The following is a 26,112-nucleotide window of genomic DNA, read 5'->3' as shown; positions in this document are numbered from 1 at the left end:
AGCCAACTCAGGACTTTAAACCTGGCAGCATGGCTGATAATGTAGTCATACAAAACACACCTTTCAGTAAAGCTGTGATGGATGTCATTTTGGAAGCCAGAAGGCCTAGTACTAGAAAATCTTATGCTGGAAAATGGAAGAGATTCTGTGCTTGGAACCAGGCACAAGGAACTGATACAGCTGTGCCAAATATTCCTCAGATTTTGCAATACTTAACTGAGATGCTGGACAAAGGCCTATCTTTTTCATCTATTAAAATTTATGCTTCTGCCATTTCAGCTCATTACAATGCAGAGCCACCAATCTTTTCTCATCCCTTATTAAAACAGTACCTCAGAGGGGCCAAAAATTTAAGGCCTCCAATGAGATCACCAATGCCTGCATGGGACCTCAACTATGTCTTGGAAAAACTCACCCTGCCTCCTTTTGAGCCAGCTGCTACTGCTGATATAAAGTTTTTATCTTGGAAAACAGCTCTGCTCCTAGCAATAACTTCTGCAAGATGAGTTTCAGAGCTTAAGGCACTCATGGCTGTAGAACCATTTATCATTTTTATCCAGACAGTCTCTCTCTGAGGACAAACCCAACATTTATGCCTAAGGTGGTGTCCAGTGTGGCTCTTAACCAAACTATTCACCTGCCAACTTTTTATCCAAATCCACAGAACAAGGAGGAGAGGATTCTGCATTCTTTGGATGTACACAGACAGCTTAGATTCTATTTGGACAGAACCAAAGTTTTCAGAACGACAGTACAATTACTAGTGACATATGCTGCAGGATCACAGGGAAAGGCTATCTCAAAGCAGACTATTTCAAAGTGGATAGGCCATTGCATTCATTTCTGCTATGTACACCATGTCAAGCCAGTGCCTAAGGGCATTAGGCCACATTCAACCAGAGCTGCAGCCACTTCAGCAGCCTTTCTCAGGGGAGTACCTACCAAGGACATTTTAGAGGCTGCTACTTGGAGTTCAGTGCACACCTTCACAAAGCACTATCATCTGCCACTCTACTCTAAATCCAGGGCAGGCTTTGCCACTACAGTTCTGCAGGGCCTCATAGCCGCTCCTAATGCTGTTTAGCTCCAGCCACACATCCATAGCTTTGTGACTCTACCCAAATGTAATGACTGCAACAGTGAAACACGAAGAACATAGTACAGTTGTGTACACTTACCATAAATGTAGATGTTCAAGTGTATTCACTGTTGCAGTCCAGGTTACCCACCCACCTTCCCCCTTTTCTTCTGATGGAACCTATCTTTCCTTGTCTGATTTATACAACCTATGTGGTGCATTTGCTTGTAGATGAAGGTAAAGTTTATATTGGTGCATGTATTTATATATATATATATATATATATATATATATATATCTATATAAATTTTGGCTACCCTTTTAGGGGGCACCTGACATCTGGGGCAAGAAAAACTAAAGAAAATGGCGTCGGCTGCCTCTTTTATATCCCTGACGACCTGATGTCAGGGAAGGGGTGACAGCAGCTGACGCAGGACCCAGGACTTTGGAATTTAAGCCGACTGAGGGCAACCTGCCAGCAGGATTACCCAAATGTAATGACTGCAACAGTGAATACACTCGAACATCTACATTTATGATAAGTGTACACAACTGTACTTTGCTAACTACTTTCAGTACTCCATTTGGCAGGTACAGATTTTTGAGAATGCCATTTGGGATAAATTCTGCCAGTGAAGTCTTTCAGTGTGCAATGGAGCAATTTTTTTTCTAGGTACCCCTGTGCCATTACAGTAGATGTTATTCTAGTAGGTGGTAATGGTGAAACTGAGCATGACAGAAACCTCGAGAATGTTCTGGAAACAGCTTGTCAAGCGAATCTTAAGCTGAATCCTAAGAAGTGCATGTTTAGGTTACAAGAAGTTACTTATGTTGGTCATTTGTTTATCAGTTCACGCTTATGACCAGACCCTTCCAAGCAAACATCTATTCTTGAGATGCCAGCTCCAGAAAATGTTTAAGCCCTTCAACGCTTTCTTGGCATGCTTAACTATCTAGGCAAGTTCATTCCAGACTTAAGCCAGCTAACACGCAAAGATGTATCCTGGACATGGTTGGAACAACACCAAAGAGCATTTGATGTCTTGAAACAGAGAGTTGCCAGTCCACCAACACTCAGATACTATGTTGTTCACAAACTAGTCACTCTTTCTTGTGATGTTTGGTCTTGGTACAGTCATTTTAAAAGAGGGTCAACCTGTTGCCTATGCATCCAGATCTCTAACGCACACTGAAATGCAGTATGGTCAGGTAGAGAAATAACTTTTGGCAATTGTGTTGGCATGTTCAAAGTTCCATGATTATATTTATGGTACACCTATCCAAATCGAAACAGAACATCAGCCTCTAGTTACGATTTTAAGAAATCCTATGCATTCAGCTCCAGCCAGATGATGTTGAGATTGCAGAAATGCAGTTTCAGTCTTGTCTACACAAAAGGCAAACTTCTTTATCTCATTGAGATGTTATCCAGATCACCCAGAAATAGCACTGAAGAGCATGAGAATGACAAACTTGATTTTGAAGTCATGGAAGTGAGAATTTTTTCTTCCACACATCTAGATGAGCTTAGAAACCAACAGCCTCAGATCCTGTTTTACAGAAGCTCAACCACTTTATCAGTCGAGGATGGCTGTCAAAGTAACCTAGTTTACCTCAAGAAGTACAACCTTATTTTCCTTACAGAGATAAGATTTTGTCTGATAATTGTATTGTCATGAAAATTCTTAAAGTAATTGTCCCAAAGTCCTTGCAACCAAAGTATATTACTATCTTGCATCATGGCCACCCACAAACTGATTCTACAAAAAGGACAAGAGGGCTAGTGTTTTGGCCTTCTATGTCACAAGATGCACTTTCATCTTGTTCTGTATGTAATAGTACAAAGCCACATCAACATAAGGAACCACTTTAGCTAAACCAAATTCCTGAACTACCTTGGTCGACAGTAGCCACTGATATTTTCGAGTGGAATGGTCAACATTAATTGGTGTTACTAGAGTCGTACTCAAATTGGTTCGAGATTGATCTGCTTCCTAACCTAGCATCCAGTACTGTCATTACCAAGATGAAGCGTCATTTTCCAGTCCATGGTAGTCCACACAAAGTTATTTCTTACAGTGGTGCACAGTTTAATAGCCAGCAATTCAAATGATTCGCCAAAGAATGGGACTTTACTCATATCACAAGTAGTCCTGAGTATCCGCAGTCAAATGATTTGGCAGAATGTGTGCAGTTCAAAGTGCAAAACAGTTACTTGAGATGTCAAAATGAGATAATTGTGACGTTTTCCTGAATCTCGTGAATCTCAGAAATGTTCCTCATGATAAACATCTTGGTTCACCTGCCCACTGACTTCTGTTGAGACGAACCAGAACTACATTACCAATCAGCAGTAGTTTATTGGTTCCAAGTGCTAAGAATAACAAATTTGTGAAAGCCCATCTGTTAAAGAAACATCTATCCCAGAAGTCTTATTATGATAAGTCCAGCAAATCACTCAATCCATTATGTGAAGGAGAGATGGTGAGAATGCAAATGTGCAAAGGTTATGATCCAATTGGAGTCATAAAGAGTATTTGCCCAGAGCCAAGATCCTATATATTGTGGAATCGCAAGGAACAGAGTTTAGGTGGAATTGGAAACATTTGATGCCAGTGTCCAAGCCTGTACCACAGCACCTAGCCTATGAGAAAGACTCTTTATCTCAGAGTGAGTTGTCCAGCGTTCCAATTCCTGAGGACATTCCAGTGACTTTCCCTGTTCCTGACATGAATCCCGAAGCTCCTGATATGAGTTGTTCACTGAAGACTGTCCCTGTTGCTAAACCCAGTTCTGAATAATATTTTATTAGATCAGGTGGGATTTCCAGACCATGTTACAGATAATATGGCAACTTGGAAGTAAACATTGTGTTGTTTCTAATGTGTACATATTATTGCATGTCTTGTTTTAATGCCAAATCTTTAAGAGGGAGAATGTAGATCAATGTGGGTGTACAACTTTAAGAAGCTTTCTCAGTGCTTGCACAAGTGTATAAATACTGAGGACATGCGAACATGACTGCCATTTTGTAGTAAGCTGTTGGGATATAAGCATGTACGTCTGTGTAGTCTGTTAATTAGCTCATTTATATTTTGTAAAGCTGCTATCTATCCTGATGTTTCTATGTAATAAAGCATATAAATTAACTGGGTTCCTATGAGTACAACGAAAACACATTATGTCGAATGCGTTTTTGTCGATACATGTAGAGCGAACAGGCAAAACAGCAAAGCGGCTGTTCAGCAAATTCTTTCCCTGAGAAAGAAGTCGCTTGGCCGCTTCGTTGTTTTGCCGTGTTCTGAAGTGTAGTGTGGTCCCTTGTCCCGGTATAGCTCCCGAATGTGATTGTGCAGCAGTTACTAACCTTAGAGTTAGGGTGCGGGTTAAGGTAAGTGCATATGTATGAAAGTGTTTACTGTTTTATATTTTGTGTTAGATGTATGGTTGAGTTACATGTGTATGTGTTTTTAGTTGTTTACTTTTGTTTTGGGGGGGGTAGAATTAGGGTTAAGGTAAGTGTGTATGTGTTTGGAGCTGTTTATGTAAATGTGTGAGAGATACTGACCTTAGGGTTAGGGTGCGGGTTAAGGTAAGTGCATATGGTTTAAAATGTTTACTGTTTTTTTTTTCATTAAATGTATTTTTGGGATATGTGTATTTCGGGGGCTATAATTAGGACTGGGTATATGTGTATGTGTTTGGAAGTCTGTAATTTTTTTTTTTTTTTTTTTTTTGCGGGGGTTGGATTTCTTTCCCTAGGAAAGAAATCTCTGTTCTGTGGATTCGACATTTTCAGCTTTCGCTGAAAATGTGTTGATGTAACATCGTTCGCTGTTTTAAGTTTTCGATGTTGCAATATAGACCCAAATTAACTAACCCGCCTATTCATCGTCTATATTAAGAGGGATAAGTGAAACATAGTTTTAAAGAGGCTAGTGAGCGTCCATCAAATCCAATGTGAACATTAGAAATTGCTGCAGATTGAACTCTCAGTGTTGAAGAACTGGCCCCTCGGTTGAAAGTCAGTGTCAAGAACTCTAGCACATGATCGATTGTCAATTGGTGCTGAGAAGGGATCCGTATGCTTTTGAAAAGCCCAATGTACAAATCTTTTCCATTTATTAGCGTAAAGTTTCCAACTGGATGACTTAAGGGAAGGTAAAACAAGAGTGACACACAGGGGAAGAGAACATCGATTGACTGCCAGTTATTGGAATTGGAGAAACCAAGCTGTCAGCTTGAGGCTCTGAAGGTCTGGATTTGTCATGCCGTTTGGATGAGATGGGAGGTCTGCAGCTGGGTCCAGAATCCAAGGTTGGTGAATTAAGTGAGGCCATAAGAGGGAAAACAAATTTGTTGAGGCCAAAAGGGGGCAATGAGGACAACTTTGCTCTTCAGCCTGGCAGCTCTCTGAAGTAATTTTGGAATTGAGGGATATAAAGTAATGGGGGGGGGGGGCAAGCATGGGGAAGAGCATCCCTCGGTGACTCCCTCAGGGGGGGGGGATCAAGACAAAATTGTTGCTGCACTTGTTTAGGTGTGCTACAAAGTGGTTGCAGCATGGCTGGCCCCATTTGTGGAATATTTGTTCTGCCACTTTCTGATTGAGGGACCATTCATGAGGTAACAGTATGCACCTGCTCAGCTTGTCTTCTGGCACACTGGACTCCCCCAGAGTATGCATTGCTAAGAGAAAGCGGTTGAAAGATTTTACCCATTGCCACACCCTTAGTGCTTCTCACCATACAGGGTACGATTTAGTTCCTCCTTGTTGATATACCAAACCACTGACACATGGTCCATTTGAATTACAGTCATTCCCGATGGGAGAGCATCCTGAAAAGCTTGCAAAGCTAAAGACACTGCTGTCAACCCCAGAACGTTGATATGCAAATTGACCTCTTTGGGGGGACCACATGCCTTGGACTGGCTTTCCCAGGTAATGCCCCCCCCCCCCCCTTAGCCTGGCAGTGTCCATAGTCACTATGACCTTGGGTTGTGAGGGGAAAAATGGATGACCCTTTAGCAACAGATCTGACTGGATCCACCACATCAGACTTTTGTTGCACAAGTTTGTAATTCATGTTGGGGCTGGTAAGGGTAGTTGAAGAAATAACCACTGAGATGCCAACAGCCATTGGAGAAGTTTCATATGAACTCTGGCTAGCAGGACAATGGTTACTGCTGCTGCCATTGAACCTAGAGCTTGTAGAACTAGGTAAGCCAAGACTGTGTTACTGCGAAGTATCTTGTTGACCTGTGACCGTAAAGTTTGAACTCTGGAAAGGGGAAGAGAGGCTACTGTTGACCTTGTATCTAGTAGAGCTCCTATGAATTCTAGAATTTGAGTTGACTCTGGATTTGACTTCTCAAAATTTATGGCTATTCCTAACCTTGTGCAAGCATGGATGACCTCTTCTTTCTCTTCATAACAAGATGATGTCTGGTCTGAGTGGTAAAGAGCCAGTCATCTAAATATGGAAATGAATAATCGCCTTGAGACTAAGGAATTTGAATGGATTTTAAGACTAGCTGCTGATTCACATCCAGGAATTAACAGCAAAGTCAGTTTAAAACCAATTTTAACTAGATTACGTAATATTATTAATTGATTTTTTTAAAGTTTTATTATGTTGTTTGCACTTTAAGACTTGTTCGTCACATGATTCTTGGCTGCTAATCATGTGACTTCTAGACCTGTATATAAGCTTCTAGTATGCAGACTTGATTGTATTAGTATTGAAGAAGGGTTCTGCCTGAAAGCTTTGCTTTGTTATTAAAGGTGGTTTTTCTTACAAGTTTGTGTTAAATATGGAAATGCATGGAATCCTTGCAGTCTCAAGTGAGCTGCCAGGGCTGTGGTGAGACCATAGGACAGTGCTGTGAAATGATAATGACTGGCTCCTAGCCAGAAATGTAAGAATCTCCTGGATTCCTGTTTATTTTTATATGATAGTACGCATCCTGGAGATTTTTCAAAAATGGAAGAATGGACTGAATCAAGACCATCCAGAACTTTGTCTTTTGAACAGATGTTTAGATTGCTGACATCCAAAATTGGTCTCCAGTTCCCTGTTTTCTTTGGCATTAAAAAGTAAATTCTGGATCCTTTCTGGTCTGGGGGGGGGGGGGGCCTCTTAGAGGACTCTCTTGTTTTGCAGCTTTTGTATTTGTATGGCTGCTTGATCCCTCTGATTGGTTGGAACATCAGGGATGTTTCTGGAAACTGGAAGAGGAAGGGAAAATGGAATTGCATATCCTCTGCACCCAAATATCTTTTATCTCTAGCCAGGCTCTCTGGTGCAGGGACAGATGACCCCTCCAGAAGGGGACAATTGGGCCTCCGTTCAGGAAAACTGGAAGGGTTTGCCAAAGAAAGGTTCTCTGGCCCCTTGATGTTGTGGGCCTCCTCTGCCTCGTGGGCAATGTCTACCATTTGAACTTCCTCCTCTGCCTCTTGGGGAAGACCCTCCACTTGTGTCTTAAAAAGATTCTTGTGATATCTTGAACCACATCTTTCCACCTCCCGAATGATTCCTCAAGAAGGATCTTTTGGGGGGTAGAAAAACACATCTTGAACCACATCTTTCCACCTCCCGAATGATTCCTCAAGAAGGATCTTTTGGGGGGTAGAAAAACACATGCTCCTGGGAGACAGGGTCTTCCCATCCTTCTCATGCCTGCACGATGTATTTTTTTACTTTGGGGCCACAAAGGCTCTGCAAAGTCACACAAGTGCATCCAGGTGTGTCTCCTGATGGCCACTTCTGAACCTTCTGCCACATTGGAAATAAGCCTCATGGACGAGTTTGATATCAATTGAAGGGTCACCAACTTGTGAGGTGACTGATTCCTTCACCTCCTCAGACACGGTTCCTGCAAGGGTTTCTAAGAGTTTCTTTTGATCAGATCCCTTTGCAATATGGTGAAATGTACCAGGGAGTTCAAGGACCTCAAGGCGAAGGTTCCTGAAGCATCGACAAGCTTCCCAAGCATGTCCATAGCCCATGATTCTGTGTCAGTGGGATGAACATAGGAACTTTCATGTCCTCTGCTACAGCCATGGCATCAACAGAGGGGCCCTTGGACCAGAACTGTTTGTCTTCCGGTGGGGTCATAATTTTATCAGACTTCCTTGGTATGGGCTCAATGGAGTCAGACGACCAACTCAAGAAGCTTGTCAGCAGGTGGAACCAAAAAGACGTAGCTTGACCAGTACCAAATGCCTCCAGGAGCACACTTTCCTCCAACGAAGGATTGCCTGGCTTCCATCCACCTGTTTTAGGATTTCAAGGATGTCTCCAAACGAGATGTTTGCAGGAAGTGACCTTGGGGATCCTTTCTGCTCCTCAAAATCTTTGTCTTCGGTGACAGATTTAGGGGAATACAGATGTTTCTTCTTACATGTCCTCTTGTGAGGAAGCTCTTCAGTGTGGGTAATCTGGAGCGGTTTCAGAAGCGGTCGAAATACCCAATTGGGTGTCCTGAGGTTTTGATACCGGCTGCCCCTGTGAGAGGGTTAGCCGAGACTCGTGACGCAAAGCAGGGAAAGATATGAAACCTGAGGGGATAGGACCAGCCTGTGTCATGGAACCTAACAGGGCTGTCTCTAAAGTCTAAAGGCTGACCTTCCCAGAAAGGGATAGGAACCAGGGTCTGAAAGGAGGGCTTTCTGGTCCCTGGTCCCACCATACTCTCAGGAAATCTGCCCCAAGACAGAAATCAGAGCCAAACTAACCCTTGCCGACACTCAGAGATGCAGAGACTGCTCCAAAGCCCTCAGAGTTGACTGAAACACCTCAGATCCAACAGGGTAGAATCAGCTGTGACATCTGTCTGGATCTGAAAGTGCAGAGGAGCTCAGAGCAATCTCCTGATCCAAGGTTATTGTGATCTTTGGACCCAAAGAAGACAGGCCTGGACAACTCAGATCCAAAGACTCCAAACCCACAGAGGGAGGCAAAGGAGGAAGAGTTTGAGGTGGAGTCTTAGATACAAGGGCTTCCTTACTGAAAGTGTAGGATTTGAAACAGCAACTAGGAGGTTGTGTGCTGAAAGCATTTGTCTCACCACCCTCTCCACATCTTCTACAATGAGGCTCCTGGAAGAGTGAGTGAATTGCCTGGAGGGAGAGTCCAGTCTGTAAAGAAAAGGAAAAGGCTCCCTCAAAAGGACAAGGTCTACAGATGGGGAGAACCCTGTCCTAGGCAGTATGTCCACCATTGTAGGAGGATAAAAGTTTTTCAGAGCCGATGAATCCTTTGTTTTCGGAGACCTCAGATCTGAAGAAGCTGGCTGATCTAAAGAGGTACTTTTTACTTTTGTCTGATCTGAAGGTGTCAGATTCGACAACTTAATTTTCTTTTTCTTGGATGGATCCACAGTAACTGTTGTATATGAAGAATGCCTTTTTTGAAGTTTTCTCTGAAGTCTTGGAGGAAACTGAAGAAGATCTCAGAGATGATTGAGACATTTATCCAGAAATGGCATCACCAAAGGAAGATGGTAAAAGGCCTTTCAAGATAAGTTAATTGTTCCATTCTACCAAAGCTTGATGATTGAAGGCATGACAGATCGCTCAACTCTTTTGCAGATGAAGTGAGCCAAGGCAGTAGACACACTGTGTGCGAGTCAGAGAAGGAGAATTTGTAAAATAAAATGTAAGCCGAATAGTAAGGCAAAGATGAGAAATAAAGTTAGAATGTACTTGAAGTGCATAAACCTACTTATCCACCAGGAAAAAACCTTCTTTCCTTCAGCCTCGCTCGCCTCTGGAACTCCCTACCACCACTCATTCGCACCACCTCTAACCACTTCACCTTCAAAAAGTCTCTCTTCTTACATCTAGCAACACAGTGGGAATGCTCTTGCTCCCACCCCACATAACTAACTCTACTAAATCTCCTTCAATACCATATCCTACTTTATGTACCTACTATCTTTGTTCTCTAATCTCTATTAATTTGTCTCTATTACTTGTAGGTCACTTCTTAATTGTATTAACTGTTATGACTGCTATTATACATGTGATAAGTTTTGCTTTTTCCTGCCAAAATAGTACCAATAACTCTCTGTACCTAGATTGTTAATGTAAATTGTTGAATGTATATTCGTTTGTTTTGGAGCTTTTCTCCCCAGGACTCCATTGAAAATGGGTTCTTTATGGCCCAATGGACTATCCTGGTAAACCAACTGCAATAAATAAATAAATAAATGTGTTGTAAAAGTAATGGATGGTGTGTATCCAAGATGGAGTACAGAATTCTGGTATAATTTTGATTTGAGAATGCAGTAGTTGTAGCTATAAACAGAGAGTAAGCCTTGAACTGTATTTAATCAGCCCTGCGGAATCTGTGCTGGGAAAGGATATCTGAAAAAATCTGAAAAAAAAGCAAGTGTTCAAAAAGACCCTAATTGGGGACTTATGGTATGACGGTCGTTCAGTGAACAATAGTCTACAGAGTTCTGAGCCTAGTAATCCAGTTAATGTTAAAACCCAGCTAATCACAGGCAAAATTCCAGGGGGGGAGAGAGAGTGTGTATGTACATATGCCCTCTAAAGTGTAAAGAAAAGATTGAAGAAAGCAGCTTCAAGATTGGGGGAAAACCAAGAGCATCAGATACACAGAGCAGCTTGAAGCTCAGGAACATGGTGCTGTCAGTGTTGATGGAGGTATGGAAGGAGGGACCATGTTAGAAAATAATATTAATATGCTATATGAAGAATTGTTTAAACTCTGAGGTACAGTGAATGGACTTTATAGCTGCAAACAGTAAAACATTCCAAGAGATTGAAGAAGCACTTTCATCTCAGTCAGATGCCCTCCTGGACCTTCATGAGGGGGTGAAGCAAATTCAAAACAATAAATGTGCAAGAAACTACGTTTATGGCACTACAAATGAAAGTTGTGAAGCTCGAGGACCTCCTCACATGGATTCACATCAAAGCAGTAGAGTACCTGGTAACTTCAAGTGTGGTAGATGCAACACCTGTGCATACATTTGTGAGACAGGTGGAACTGCACTTATTAATGGGAGGATGTTCTACTTTCACGGACATTTTAATTGCAACAGCAGGAATTTAATTTACATGGCCAAGTGTCAGCATTGTCCTGCTTTTTATGTTGGTAAGACCAGCAAGCAATTTAAGGACAGAAATGGGGAGCACAATGCTGACATTAAGAATATGAGGTCAACCAATGCCCTAGCTTAGACACTTTATTACAAAACCCAAGCCACAAATTCACATTTGTGGTGTTACAACAGTTAGTGAAGGATATGCAGGGTAGGGTGATTGACCTAGATTTGGACATATGTGAATTAAGGTGGCAATTGAGGTTGGATGCCACTATTTTTCCTGACATTAATGACAGTGTCAGTATAGCAGCCATTCTTAAACATAAACATATTTTAGTTTAACACACACATGATTAGTGTATGTAGTATTTTATTTAACTTTGACAATATGGTAATAATGTTTCAGCAACGTTATGCATTCTGTTGTTTTTTTTTTAAAAACAAGGCTGTGTTAGAATTTTAGATAGGCAATTTATGTGTTTAACAAACAGGCTTGTTGAAACAGCACACACATTTTTTATCAATGTTTAATGGAATTTTAACTCATTAACTAGTTTTAATTATGATGATTATACAGTATTTACAACTATTCTAGCTAGAGAGTAACAAAAGCTGTGGGGGATTTCTGAATCAAGATCAGTGTAGAATTTTAGGGGAAGACAAACATTTGACAACACAATGAGGACTTCCCTGATTCAGAGGAATGCAGAAATGGTGAAACAAGGCTAATGCTTATTGGATTAGATTCAGAGAAGGCCTTCAATAGGGTGAGTTGTGGATTCTTGCACACATAGCTGGCTTTAGGCATAGACCAATTAGGCGGTCGCCTAGGGCACCGCTCTAGCAGGGGCGCTTTTTCCATATTTATTTAGTGTAGGTAGACCAGGATGGGGGCACTGGGTGGTGTGGTGGGGGGCGCCATGGTAAATTGATACAAAACTTGCATAACAATGTGAATGCCAAACTAAAATGTGGAGCAGGACTAACAGGAGAAATTAAGCTGTCCAGAGGAATCAGGAAAGGCTGCCCATTGTCTCCTATTTTGTTTGCACTATTTTGGGAACTGCTGACGGAAACTACAAGATATTTTAGATAAAACCGGTATCAGTGGCAAACTTCTATGGAAAAAATAGCCCTCTTTGCTGATGATGTGATTTTGTATGTAACCAAGCGGGATTTAGAGATTCCCTGAATATTTGATACATTAGCAAGATTTCAGTGGCTAGTAGTTTATAAGATAAATGTAGAAAAATAATTGGCAATGGTGAACATCTAATTAAGTCTGAACCATTTTATGTGTTCCCACAGTTTGATTTCATTAGATTTTCCTGCAGATTATTTTGTCTATATTATACTGCCCAGTGTGTTTTACTTCACACCCCCACATCCTGGGTTTTCTTTTATAAATTGGCCTGGCCCAGCAAGATTAACTTAGTTTAAATAAATAAATATATCTATCTATATATATATATATATATATATATATATATATATATATATATATTTATTTATTTATTTTACATTTGTTGACCGGGCTAGTCCAGCTGGATATATGTCCATTTTCAGTGGAGGCCCGGGGAGAAAAGCTCCACAAATTACAACAACATAAAAGGTCAAGACAAAGACAATAACAGTATAATTTGGTACATAAGTTTTAACAATTATAGTACAAGCCTAAGATTATATATTATATATATATATATATATATATATATATATATATATATATATATATATATATATATATATATACTAACCATGTTAAAATAAAATATGTATATATGTTACTCTCAGTCCTTTGATGAATCTTGTTGCTTCCAGGTTTCAGTGCTCTACCTCTTTTCTTCATTTAGACTGCCCATGTCTTACATCCTTTTCAGCTGTATACCTAAAAAATCATTGTAACCAACCTCCCCCCATTCTTGACGCCTTCTGTCGTCACTTTGTCTTCAGTTTTGCTCCTTTTACTGTGCTTCATCCACCTCTCATAACTTCCCTTACACTTATTCTATGCCCAGTTTTTTACGGCAATCATTACCCTTGCCTGCTATTTAAGGAGTCTCCCTTACCCAGCCTTCCACTGCCTTATTCACCTAGAAATTCTTTCCTGTGTCCCCAGCAGCATCTTAGATACTGACATAAGGCAGTTGCAGCTGTCCCAGCAGATCATTTTCATAGTCTATATTTATAGTCTTATATAAAGGCACAGCTGTGCCACGGGTATTTCCTGCTTTTCCTCATCTCGGTTCTCTTTTAAACCTAAATGAAATGGATTATGCAGTATTGTTTTTTTTTGTTCTGAGCCCCATTTCCACCTCAAACAGCTGCAAACTTCAAAATAGTAACTCATTAAGGACTATCAATATCTTTATCAGCTGGTATTAAACGTCTGGCACAAGTTACCTCAAGCAATCACACTAGAAATAAAGAGCAGAGTCAGCTGCTTTGCTATCTACCTGTGCAGCACACCATGACCTGGACATCAGATTCCACAGCAAAATATTTTTCTCCTCGTCTGCCAGATGATTATTAATAATATGCACCTTTCTGTGATTATTTGATTGAAACAGTATTGCAGTTTCTCAGAACCTAACCCCCACATAGCTAGTGTTGCTACTGCTGAAAAGAAATCTGGTGTAATGTAATATTCGATGAGATTCCAGACCGAATCTATAACTTAGGCCACCTCTCCAGTCACCAGTTATCATGCATGTAAGTGGTAAAGCCATCTCTTCTACTGTTGTTGCCTTTGTAAAAAGTTGTAGAGCCTAGCTCTAATATCTGTAGTACTTTGTTTTTACTCTGTAGTGCATAATTGCCCCTCCTTTTGTTTGTTTGGCAATTTACTAGATAAATGATTTTATGTGCGGAGTTACAAGATTCTGATAGATATTTATAGATATAGCTCCAAATACAGATATATAATTAATTTGTGTGTGTATATGTAGTGTAACTACTTTGTGAATGAATAATATTAATAAATAAAATGTCTCCTGATTTTGTGGCTTTGCCCCCCTCATTTTTGGCGTTGTCCTTGATCACTGACTGAGATGTTGAGAACTATGCAGAGAAATGTAATCTTCTGATACTCTACAGCTCAGTATAGGAAGCATGGTCCCATGTGCAATGTCAGTTTTTCTTTGTACTCAAAAATGACACTTTGTTGTAAGATTGTTCACTCCTTTAATTGCTCCTTTTGCAACTGTCATTAAGGTCTGTTAATGTCTTTTATTCTGTAGGTGAATTTGGTGCAGTCATGGAAGGACAATTAAATCAAGATGGCTGTCTCCTTAAAGTTGCTGTTAAGACAATGAAAAGTAAGTATTGATAGCAAATGTCTACACTGCCTGTCTTCCATTGCCTGAAGCGGAATGCTAGACAAAAGATAAATTATGCAATAATTTTATATTAAATTAAAATCAGAAACGTGAGTAGTTACTATCCATTTCCAATTATTTCTGACATTCAGTTTATAAAGAGGACACATACGTAGTCTGTTTTTAAAGAAGTGATTTATTTTGCTGACTTGTTTTCCCACCCGATGCTCCCATTTTTGTAGTTCTGGTCAAACAGTTTGCTTTTTGTTCCATGAGCTGGTGTTTACATTTTGTGTTCATCCGTTTGTCCTTCAGATTCACAGGGCAGGATCTGTAACTTCTGCATTAGTTCTTGTTTACCAGAAAAAAGTGGCATGAAATTATTTTTGTTTGTATACAGCTGATGTAGATAGAGGTAAATCTCCATTTTTTAACCTTAGATTTTAAACATATTGTTTGATAACTCATAAAAAGATCAGAAATTGTAATCAGGTTGTCTGATGGCCTGTTGGGTCAGTTGCTGATTCTAGAACGCTATTAGTTGATCTTCAGTTACCACACTTTTAAAACTACTCTGCCTTTTTCCACATAAATTCATTCACTTGTGTTGGACCCACTTCATCCACAGGAAGGCTGTCACATGCATGTAAGGCTCTGATAGATAAAGTAGTTCCTCTCCTTTTCTATCTGTTCTGGCATACCCCGTTTTCATAAAGCTATTCTTTGAGAGCTTGTAAAGTCCTTTAAGATATTTTAAACTAACTTTCATTCTCCCATCTTGCTTTTCTTTTGGTTGAATGTATATACAGGGTTCCTGCAGCCTCTTTTCTTAACTTTTTATGTGCAGGCCCTACATTATGTAACTTCCTTTTTGATAGAATACATCCATTATTTGCCCATTCAGAGGTGTGAAGTTTCATGTAGTTTTGCTTTACGGAAAAGTAATAATTTTATGTGTGGTGGTGCTTCTGTTCACTCTGTTACCCCCTTAAACATTCTTACTGCCTTCTAACAGTGCTAACCAGTTAAGAATATCTTGGGGTATCAACCCTTTGTCTCTTTCTCTTTTATTGCTGCTTATACTGTTCTGTGGTATTGTGATAATCTTCTACCATTTTTTATTCCCTTATTATGCAGTGTGACATATATTTACTATTCAGAAATGGAAACCCTGCTTGTACGTAATACTGCAGGGAGGATACATCCTACACTGTTCCACACAAATAGGTTTGGTACCCTCATTGATGTTCAGATCTGTACATCTATTGAATGGTAAAAAAATGGAGCTGGTGTTTTCTCTGTACGCCTTTGCCTAAATTGCATCTTGCAGTGGTTCTTTCATAGATTTTGTTCACTTTCACTGGAACAAAACTGCCATAGATCAAGCAGTGTACATGCTAATTAAAATCCAAGTATGTTACAAAACAGCACAAGTGTGTATATATATATATATATATATATATATATATATATATATATATATATATATACACATACTATATATACATACATATAACATGTAAAATTAAATAATTACCTGGCAATACTGGCTTCCTGGAGGAAAGGTGGCAAGAAAAGGAGCAGTTTGTACAAACGTATTAAATTGAAAATATAAAGCGAATGGTGTGACAATGCTGGGGCTCACAGCTTGACTAGGTGCACACAGTACTCATTTACTGAGAAATCACAGTCTCAGTAAGAAAGTAAATTAAAATCTGCTTTACAAACTGTTGTACCTTTCAAACATGGGCATATAAAAGGCTGTATACCTGTGCAGTACATTGTTATTCCATATCAGTGAGAAAACACAGAAGAAAAATGAAGTTCCAGTCATGCTGTAGTGTAGTCATAGTACATTGTGGCAGTGACCTGAAAACCATGAATTATCAAGTGAGTGCCAAAACATGTTTTTTAAATATGTGAAACTGTATGACTTTTGCTGCTTTGATCCAACAAAATGTTTGACCTTTTTCCTCCATAACTAGCAGATATCTTTTCATATTCTTTGAATAATGTCTGTGTGACAAAAAATAGACATGTCCTGAGGTGCAGTTTTGGGAACATCAATAAAGACATCAGAATATATCACTCCCAATACTAAAACTTGTGGTATCCCACTATTAACCCTGGTTTCTTCAGAGTGTCTCCAGTTGCAGACCTGCGCCTCGTGTTTGTCAGCTGATTTATTTAACTCTAGCTAAAACGGTTACAGAGATTGTAAATGGGAGCCACCCCTCACCGGGCTTACTTCTTCTCTGTTATTTTTGTTGACACTTGAGTCAGATTTTTTGGTACAGTCAAACTTTCCAGCTTTGGAGCTCAGAAGAGGGAACATAAGTTGCCTGAAGAAATGCCGTAGTAAAGAACAGAGTGGGTATTAAATCAAAATAACAAGCGGTATAGAGTGCTGAATATTGAAGAAGCCTCTGACAACTATATGTGGAGGTAGGGAGGAGCAGCAAAAAATATATAGTAGGCACATTTAATAGATGTCTTCTAATTTCATACCTGAGTATTTCCAAAAGATACATGCAATTGTTTTATCTACTCAGTGGAAAAACATTATAAATGCTGAAATATTTCAAATACTATTGATAATTTCTCATTTCCCTCCTGGTATAGACATGTTGTTACATTTATTACCTATAATCTTGTATTCACAGGAATTCAAAACCTAGGAAATTATACAATAAAGAAAAAAATCTCTATTTCATCTTTGAGTTAAGTATAGACCATTAATATGAATTCAAGCAGCACCAGATTGTCCAGTAGTTTGTGATCTTATTGGGAATGTATCTGTCTCAGAATTTAGCCATTCCTTCTATGACATTTCATACTATTTGTGCTAGAACTGGGACAGTCTAAAACTGAATAAGCTAGTAAAACACTGTGTATAGCTAGTCTGAACACATAGCTTAACCTTATCACCCGGCCATATACTAATTTAAAAGTGGGAGTACGTGCTGCATTCATGAATTCCATGTCATTGGAAGATGATCATACTAAAAGCTTCATACAATATAGTTCCATTGCCACTGGTTCAGCATTTGGAGCTTGTTTGAGTATGAGGAGAACAATAGGCTGTGATGGTATGCTGCTATGCCAGCAAAGAGTAGTGATGCTCCTCTGTGATATGAGGGGAAAGCTGCACACCTTTAGGTTATGCACCTCAGAGGAGACATTAAAGTGAAGTCCTGTCCAGCTAACTTACTGGTAGTTTAGCTGCACGTTAATGCCACTCAGTCATGGGTTTGCCAAACTAGGCAGATGAAACTGGCTGGGAATAATGACTGGCAAGAACATTGTATAGTCATGCTTACTATATGAAATATAGATCTGTACTAGACTCACTCACTTAGAGTTACCTGCCTATATAATGCGAATCCCCAAGCTACATAGTCAAAGCCTTCTCTGGGCAGCCTGAACATGTATATATATCTTAACCTGCCTGCCCTTGAAATTACATGTAATGAAAATATAATGCCCATGTCTAGGTTCACCTGTGTGTAAATATTAATATACTTTCTAGGATGTATATATCCCTTCCTACCAACTGGCTATTGTTAAGTAAATATAGACTTTAACTTTATCTAGTGTAGGCTTGTTTTTCACTGTCAAACTACTGTGAATATTTAACTGCTTGCTTAGGATATTAATTTTTTCTTGTTTGTTTCTTGTACAACATCACATAAACTTCTTGTCCGCAATTAATGTTTCAGCTTTCAATCCCATCTGCTGAAATTGTTCACTCTCAGGATATTCCCTCATCTTCCTCCTAACTCTTGTGAAACTAGTACAGAAGTGCTGTTAGTCTAGGGTGTCCACCTTTCCTGCTCCAGAATCATTTAATGTAGACCTGCTCAGTATGGATTATCCTGTGTATCACAAAGAGCGAGGTAATGTCCAGTGATTAAAAACACTAGGCAGGTAATACTAAGTAGCAAACTTGTTTATTTAAAATACACAAAGGTTACAGGCCAGTGCCCTTCCTCACTGTGTTACATAACACACTGCTATTCACATACATTTAAACTAAAACCATCATTCAGAGAAGGATGAAGTGCACCTGACATATGTGTCAGCAGGTCTGGAACTGGTTCCAGAGTCCAAGACTGCTCCTGAAGATGAGGCCAAAGGAAGGGAAACCAAACTTGTCGAGGCCAGTAAGGAGCAATGAGAATTATCCTGCTTCCCAAGGACTGTGCTTTCAGAATAACTTTGGGCATGAGAGGAAATGGAGGAAAGGCATACAGAAGTCCTGAGGGCCAACTGTGAGCAAGTGCATCTCTCGGTGTCTCCTCCGGAGGGGGGATTAGGGTAAAGTAGTTGCTGCACTTGGCATTCATGGGAATGACATAAAGATCGCAGCAAGGATGACCCCATGCTTGGAAAATCATTTCTGCTACATTCTGATTGAGAGACCACTTGTGAGGCATTAAAATTGCCCTGCTCAGCTTCTCTGCTATCACACTGGACTTCCCCAGAATGTGCGTTGCTATTAGAAAGCGCTGGGAAGAAACTGCCCATTGTCAAACTCATATATATATATGTCTCTGTATGTGTGTGTGTATGTATGTATATATATATATGTATATATATATATATATATATATATATATATATATATATATATATATATATATAGGTTTACTATTGAAATGTTGGGTGACATTCATGCGGACCGAGAATGGTCAAAAGTCTAATTTCCAGTTCACTGAAGGTCAAACCGAAAATGGTTGGCTCCATAACAACGAATGCTAGTGTGCATTTGATGTGAGGTCAGCATTCTATATGGAAATCGTGGTACAGTGGGGATTGGGAAATGTACCCATTTCCTCACTGTAGTGCAGTCTGAGAGTTTGTATATATAGTTAGCAGGGGGTATGAGGGTGCAGCCCCCCCACATGGAGGAGTTCAGGGGGGCTTAACCCCCCCTGCAAAACATAACTTGAGAGTGATTGGAAGGCAAGGTATGCTGAGTAATGTCAACTTTTTCGAATGGGACAGGTCGACATTGCTTGTTATGTTATTGTTGCCTGTCCGATGTTTTTATTTTCAATATTTATTTCGATGACATCACTTGACAGCATCTGTTTCTGGATTTCAGTAGTAAACCATATATGTATTTTATCTATCCCTCTTTATGCATAATAGATATATATGCATAACATGCATAACCTAAAATCACTGCTTTAGTTCTGTGGAAAGTTGTAAGGGCTTATTACTTGCCTACTGTAAATGCTACAGTTGTTTTTTTTTCTACATCCAACAATTTTTATCTCTTTACTATAGCTACTTCAGTTTAACATGATATATGTAATGACTCTCAATGCTAAAATGTTTTTGTCTGTTTAACTGCTGAGTTGTATTCTATTTTACATTTCTGTCTTATTAGCTGGATTTTTGCTGTTACAATGTGTTATCAGATTTTACTACTCTCTATGAATTTCTAGTATTTCTGTTAATATATGTGGAGCTTTTCTCCCCGGGCCACGGCTGTATGGTAAACAAATGTAAAATAAATATATATATATATATATATATATATATATATATATATATATATATATATATATATATATAAATCACTAAGGAATGCAGAAATTCAAAAATCGTGAAATTCTGAATCCCAAGGACCATAATCTCAGGATTGCGGAATCTCAAATGTAGTGAATGGGGATTGCCATACAGTGCGGAAAGGGAACTTTGCTATTCACTCCACTGTAGTGTGATCTCAGAGTTGGTATATTTTAGTTGCAGTGGGTGTAGGGTGGCTTTCCCCCTGCATACACATTAGAATAGTTTGTTGTATGTCTTACTTTTTTTTTTTTTTTTTTAAGTTTCTTGATTCCACATTCTCGAGATTCTGTTCCTCGGGATTGTGGAATTTTGGTATTCCATAGTGTTTCCATATATATGTGTGTGTGTGTGTGTGTGTGTGTGTGTGTGTATACACACACACACACACACACAAAATATGCTTATTGTTGTTGCACTGTGACACACAGCAATTCTTTACCCCTTACAATGGATGCAGACATAACTCAGCATTTTTGACCTTTTTTCAATTTAAAATGTACACAAAACCAATGAAAATGTCTCTAGTCCAGAACACCAGTGGGGGGATTGTTTGATGATACTGTAATTATACTAGTCAAATAATTACCTTGCAGCTTCCCATTAAAATAATTTGAGTATGTAATGCAAAAGTGAGAGATAACGCTGTTGATTAGCCTGACTGCTGTAACCTACTAACTTAGTAAGAGGAAGTGGATAGCAAGCCTATGTCCTGTTACTGTGTACTCTATGCACCTGAGATTCATTGCTATTATTAGTTGATCCAAGTGTTTTTTCAGTATTGTATAACCATTTCAGTAGAGAGTGCTGTGAGAAGCAGATGCACAATCTTCAGGGACTTTTCTGTTGCAAGTATGTATTTTATTCTGTTTACTGGTGGTTCACAGCTTCATTTATGGGTAGTAATTAAGGTACATGCTCCCTAGTAATATCTATCTATATATACATATATATATATATATATATATATATATATATATATATATTATGTACATGTTTGTTATGCATTGAATGTACAGACATACTGTGCTTATTATGTCTTCCATTTTCTTCTCATTGAGACATCAGAAGTGTACAGAATAGGAGCATCTTTTTGAGAGTAGATTGTGTGTAACAGCAAAGAGCGATTAAAAGATTATTGTTCAATGATTGTTGATTTAACTTGTTGAGAGTGTAGGGCATGTCTTGGAAAACAACCTAGCCAATATATTTGCATGACTCCTTTAAAGTCAGAGATGATATACCCTCTCAGAAAGGATGCATTCCTCAGGGACAGTATGTGTGCCAAAGCAGCTTAATCTGCTGGTTTTATTCTTTAGAATAATACAGAAGACACATCTTACATTTTGGTTTCCAGGGTATTATTCTAATATTATAATTTCACATACTTCCCAACACTTATGTCTGTATATTCAATGCATAACAAACATGCACATTTTTATATTTTCTCATGGGGTATGTATTATATATATATTCAAAAAATATATTTTGTTTTTATAATATAAGAATGAAAGCCACTATTTCTTAATCATAGAAAGTGACATTTTCTAGAATTTGAAATTCTATGATAAGAAGAAACAAAAGCATTACTAGCAATTGAGACTGCACTCAGAAATTTGATGTGCTGCTGTTCTGTTACCTTTGCACATAAAAGTACAACCTTAATATGATTTACAACAGAATATGCAAGGTAATATCAAACTGTTTCAGAAGTATAACCTTGTCTATGCATTAAGCCTACTTGCTGAAACAGTGTACCTAGTCACTAGTGGTTTCCATCAGATGAGGGTATATAACTTCTGCTCAGGTTAACACAGTGTAGCCCACATTTGGAATTTGTCATTTCATCATAAGTAAAAAAAAAAAAAAAAAATATTTCACAACTAAGGCCACATGTTTGTTACTGCTGTGACGCATTTGTAATGCCAGGCTAAACTAAACAATTAAAACACAATGTATATTTTCTTTTTCTTCCTTCTTTTTCATCTGCAGTCAGTTATTTTGTCTTCACTAGAAGAAGATGTGATTTTTGTCTTTTTGAATATAAAATAACAGGGAATGCATTTTGAATGGTGTTGGATCTCCAGATCTGTTGTCTTACAAATGAAGATTGTGATGCAGTGAAATCCTTCTGAGTAGAGTAGCACTCTTTAGTGTGCTTTATGCACAAGCATCTCATTAGAAATCCCTGAAGTTATGTTATGAATTGCCTTAGGCTGACTGATATATAGCCTTATATGTATAGCTAGCAAACCCAATGATTCAGAGGGTCTTTTGCTCTCGTTGTCTGGAATTATACCTACTATGTACCTGGGGAGTTATTTGACCTTTTCTCAAAAGGCCAGGTGAAATTGATGCCCAGAACATATGTGCACTAAATTGTTACTGTACCAGAAGTAGACATCTTGCATATTTCTTCTGAAAAAAATATATATGTATATGCTTTTTTCCACTTGTAACATTCCTTGACTGCAGCCTACACACTCAGCAGAGGTATAGAGCAACACCCACAATGAAAACTGGGTATAATGTAAAAGACTGGCAGGCAAAGTGATACAATCACTTCAGTGCTGTGTTACACTGGATAAAATGACATTCTTGTATACATGTTATAGCTAAGTACAGTTTTGAAATTTCATTACAAAATCATAAAAAATGATTGAGATATGGACTTGTATTGACAGGTACCAGAGGTGTTCATTAACACAGTCGGACATTTTGCATTATAATTGGCTTCCATTAGGGGTGTTACATTTAGCTTTACCTCAGTATATTGAGTAAAGTACTTTGCTAGAATACTTGTTTACTGACTCAGAGTTGTATCCGAAGTAATACTTTTGTATATTTCATCAGATTTTTTTCCATTTGTAACATAGATAATGTTATTGGGGAAGCTAAACTGGTATGGTCAGATTTATTGTAGTACTGCACTAAAGCCCTTAAGGCAGAAGAACAGCAATCATAGGTGCATTTTGCAGCTGCATACCTTATTTTAATGACCTTAAAGTTTGATAATGAAATCTCCAGTTGGGGCTTTTATATATAGGAACCAAATCAACATAGGAATCAACAATCTGCATTCAAACTGGAACCTTAGTTTGAGAGACAGCCTTACAGAACTCTCTGCAAATATATAGAGCTGAGTATACTTTTCTGTATTATTCTGTATTCTAGAGCTAAATTGTTTGCTTAGATATATGTTGTATATATATATATATATATATATCGAGAGAGAGAGAGAGAGAAAACAGTATATATTTTTTGGCTTTATAATTTGCACATTCCGCACATCTGTGTTAAAACTGTTTTTCCTCACCCCCCCTCCCAGTTCTTGGTTGTAGTTTAAATTTGGTGGCTTTTGCAGTGCCCACCCCACTGTAGATTTGATCTAAGACACTCCCCCAGGCCCATCTCTTTACCGCATTCTACCTAATTAACCCTTTCTGCACTTGCTTTTAGTCCTTTTTAATTTAATTACATTTTTTTCAAACTGTGTGTGGACTAATATTGCTACATATTCAAGTGTGCCAGCTTACACTGCATGAGAATTGTATTTAGTACTGCTTTTGCTACTTTTCTGAAAAAAAAAAATCATCTGCTTTTACTGTACTTGTGTTTCTTCCTACCTTATTTTGCTTTTATGTCATCTTAAAAGTACTCAATTGTATTTATTACTGCTTGGTGTAACTCATTCTAAGCCTTTTAGTTTCAACACTTGGGCTTCAGACCAGTTGTTTTACATTGAGAGGGTTTGTGGTCTGCACTGTAGTGGCAGAACAGGTAGCTTACATCCTTCTAAGTTGGAAACTGCTGATTGAGGGCTCAGTGTCTGTTATTCTAAAAGTGTATTAATTCTGGTTTAAGCACTTGGGCTTTCAGGCCAGTTATTTTATATTAAGAGGAGAGGCTGGACTCTGCCCTTCTGAGCTGGGAATTTCTGGTTAAAGGCTTATAGTGCATGCATATCTGAACTGCTTCTTACTGAAATTGGTACACCTTGTTTGCTGTAGCATAGACTAGATCCAGGCCTGCTGAATCTAGCTTTGTTTGTATAACTTGAGCACTAATCCAGGCATTCTTTAAAGTATTCAATTGTATTTATTACTGCTTGGTAGTAACTTGATTAAAGTGTAGCTATCATTCTAAGTCTTTTGGATTAAGCACTTGGGCTTCAGACCAGTTGTTTTACATTAGGAAGGTTTGTGGCATTCACTGTGGTGGCAGGACATGTAGCTTTCATCCTTCTAAGTTGGGAACTGCTGATTGAGAGCTCAGTGTCTGGTATTCCTAAAGTGTATTAGTTCTGGTTTATGCACTTATTATTTTACATTAAGAAGGTTCGTGGTCTGCACTCTTGTGGGAGGAGAGGCTGGACTCTGCCCTTCTGAGCTGGGAATTTCTGGTTAAAGGTTTATAGTGCCTGCATATTTGAACTGTTTCTTACTGAAATTGGTACACCTTGTTTGCTGTAGCATAGACTAGATCCAGGCCTGCTGAGTCTAGCTTTGTTTCTATGCTTGTTGTTTGTTTGCTTGTTATTTCCCTGGAACGCTAATTCCACCTAAAACATGGCTTCTCAGCACTTCTGTGCATCCCTAGTGATATCTGCATTGCTTACTGTACTTATTTCCTTGTTTCACTTGAAAGAAAGTTACTGTTTGTCATTTTTGCATTTAAGTTACCTGTAACACATTGCACTTAAGTTACCTGGCACTTGCTCACTAAAGCAATTATATAAGTCAGCACTAAAAATTAAAAGCACTACACCCTCACTCCCCATTGGCCCTTGTTTTCAATTATAAAGGAATTCCCAATATTATTCTAGCATGTCCAAAGGTCAGTTGTCAATCTCCTCTCCAGTCCAGCTGGTGAACCTGGGAATCTTGAGGCAATGTTACAACTGCCTCATGTACACAGACAACCCTCTCCTCCTCCCAACAAATTCCAACACATGTGAGAGATGCAACCATATAGCCAACCTGGAGGCTAAGCTCTCTCAACTCAGTACAGGCATAACCAGTCAGGAGGAGAAGGAAACCACACTCACTGCAATTCCAGCCTCACATAGACCTACCACGACAGCAAACCAAACACATAATCACACAAAAACATACTCGGAGGCTCTAAATAAAGATCTGCCTAAGCAGCAGAGACCTCCAAAGCAGACACCCAAGCAGCCGCTACCCCAAAACAAAACACATGCAACACATATCTCACAAAGCCAGTGTGCCGAACAGTCACAGCCCTTAAGGCTAAACAACACACCTGATACACTTGTAATAGGTGACTCTATCGTCAGGCACACTGACGTCCCGCCACCAGGCTGAACAAGGAGAAGGTCACGGTGAGCAGCCTGTCGGGTGCTAGGATCCGCCACATAACACAAGCACTCAGGTCACTCCAAGGCAAGTACAAATATGACTCAGTCATTGTCCATGCTGGTGTGAATGACCTGAGACGTACCTCCCTGGACTACATGAAAAGAGACATAGAGGAGCTCTCTGAGCATGTAGCCCAGACCGGTATGACCCTGACCTTGAGTAGCATCTTACCCTCACCAAGAATGATGCCACAATATGAAGACAAGATGATCAATTTCAACAATTGGCTTAAGTACTGGTGTGATTCAAAGGGAATCCAATGCCTGTCAGCCTGGGATGATATGCTCGACAAGCCACGATGCTTCGCTAGGGACGGCTTGCACCTGTCACCCTTGGGCTTTTGGATATTGGCAAAGGCTCTTGCTACCCCCATAGTGCCTTTTTTAGGCAAGGCTCAAAAGACAAACCCACCTCCATAGGTATCACAAGGGATAAGAAACTAAGAGTAATGCTACTCAATGCCAGAAGTCTAAACCTCAAGATGCACGCACTTGAAACTCTCCTTAGCATGGAGAACATCGATATCTGTGCAGTAACAGAAACCTGGTTCAGGGCTCCCGCGAGCATCACAGCACTACCAGGTTATACCTCATACCATGCTTTTCGGCCCCAAAATTTGGACCGAACCACAAAAGGAGGGGGAGTATCGATATTCATCAAAGATACCCACACCTCCAGG

The 26,112-nt window shown here is 39.2% G+C and overlaps 1 protein-coding gene across 1 annotated transcript in view; it reads left to right on the top strand.

Moving 5' to 3' along the window:
- AXL (AXL receptor tyrosine kinase) overlaps positions 1-26,112 on the top strand; it is a 1,440,461-nt gene that overhangs the window by 1,105,146 nt on the left and 309,203 nt on the right. The window contains exon 14 of the mRNA XM_044083580.1: positions 14,398-14,475. Coding sequence (XP_043939515.1) covers positions 14,398-14,475 — 78 coding nt within the window. The remainder of the gene's footprint in view (positions 1-14,397; positions 14,476-26,112) is intronic.

This window comes from Protopterus annectens, chromosome 1.part0 (assembly GCF_019279795.1).
Source record: "Protopterus annectens isolate FY-2018-M chromosome 1.part0, PAN1.0, whole genome shotgun sequence".
Classification (NCBI taxonomy): Eukaryota; Metazoa; Chordata; order Ceratodontiformes; family Protopteridae; genus Protopterus; species Protopterus annectens.
The sequence above is the reverse complement of the archived record's forward strand: the minus strand, read 5'-3'. Positions and strand labels throughout refer to the sequence as shown.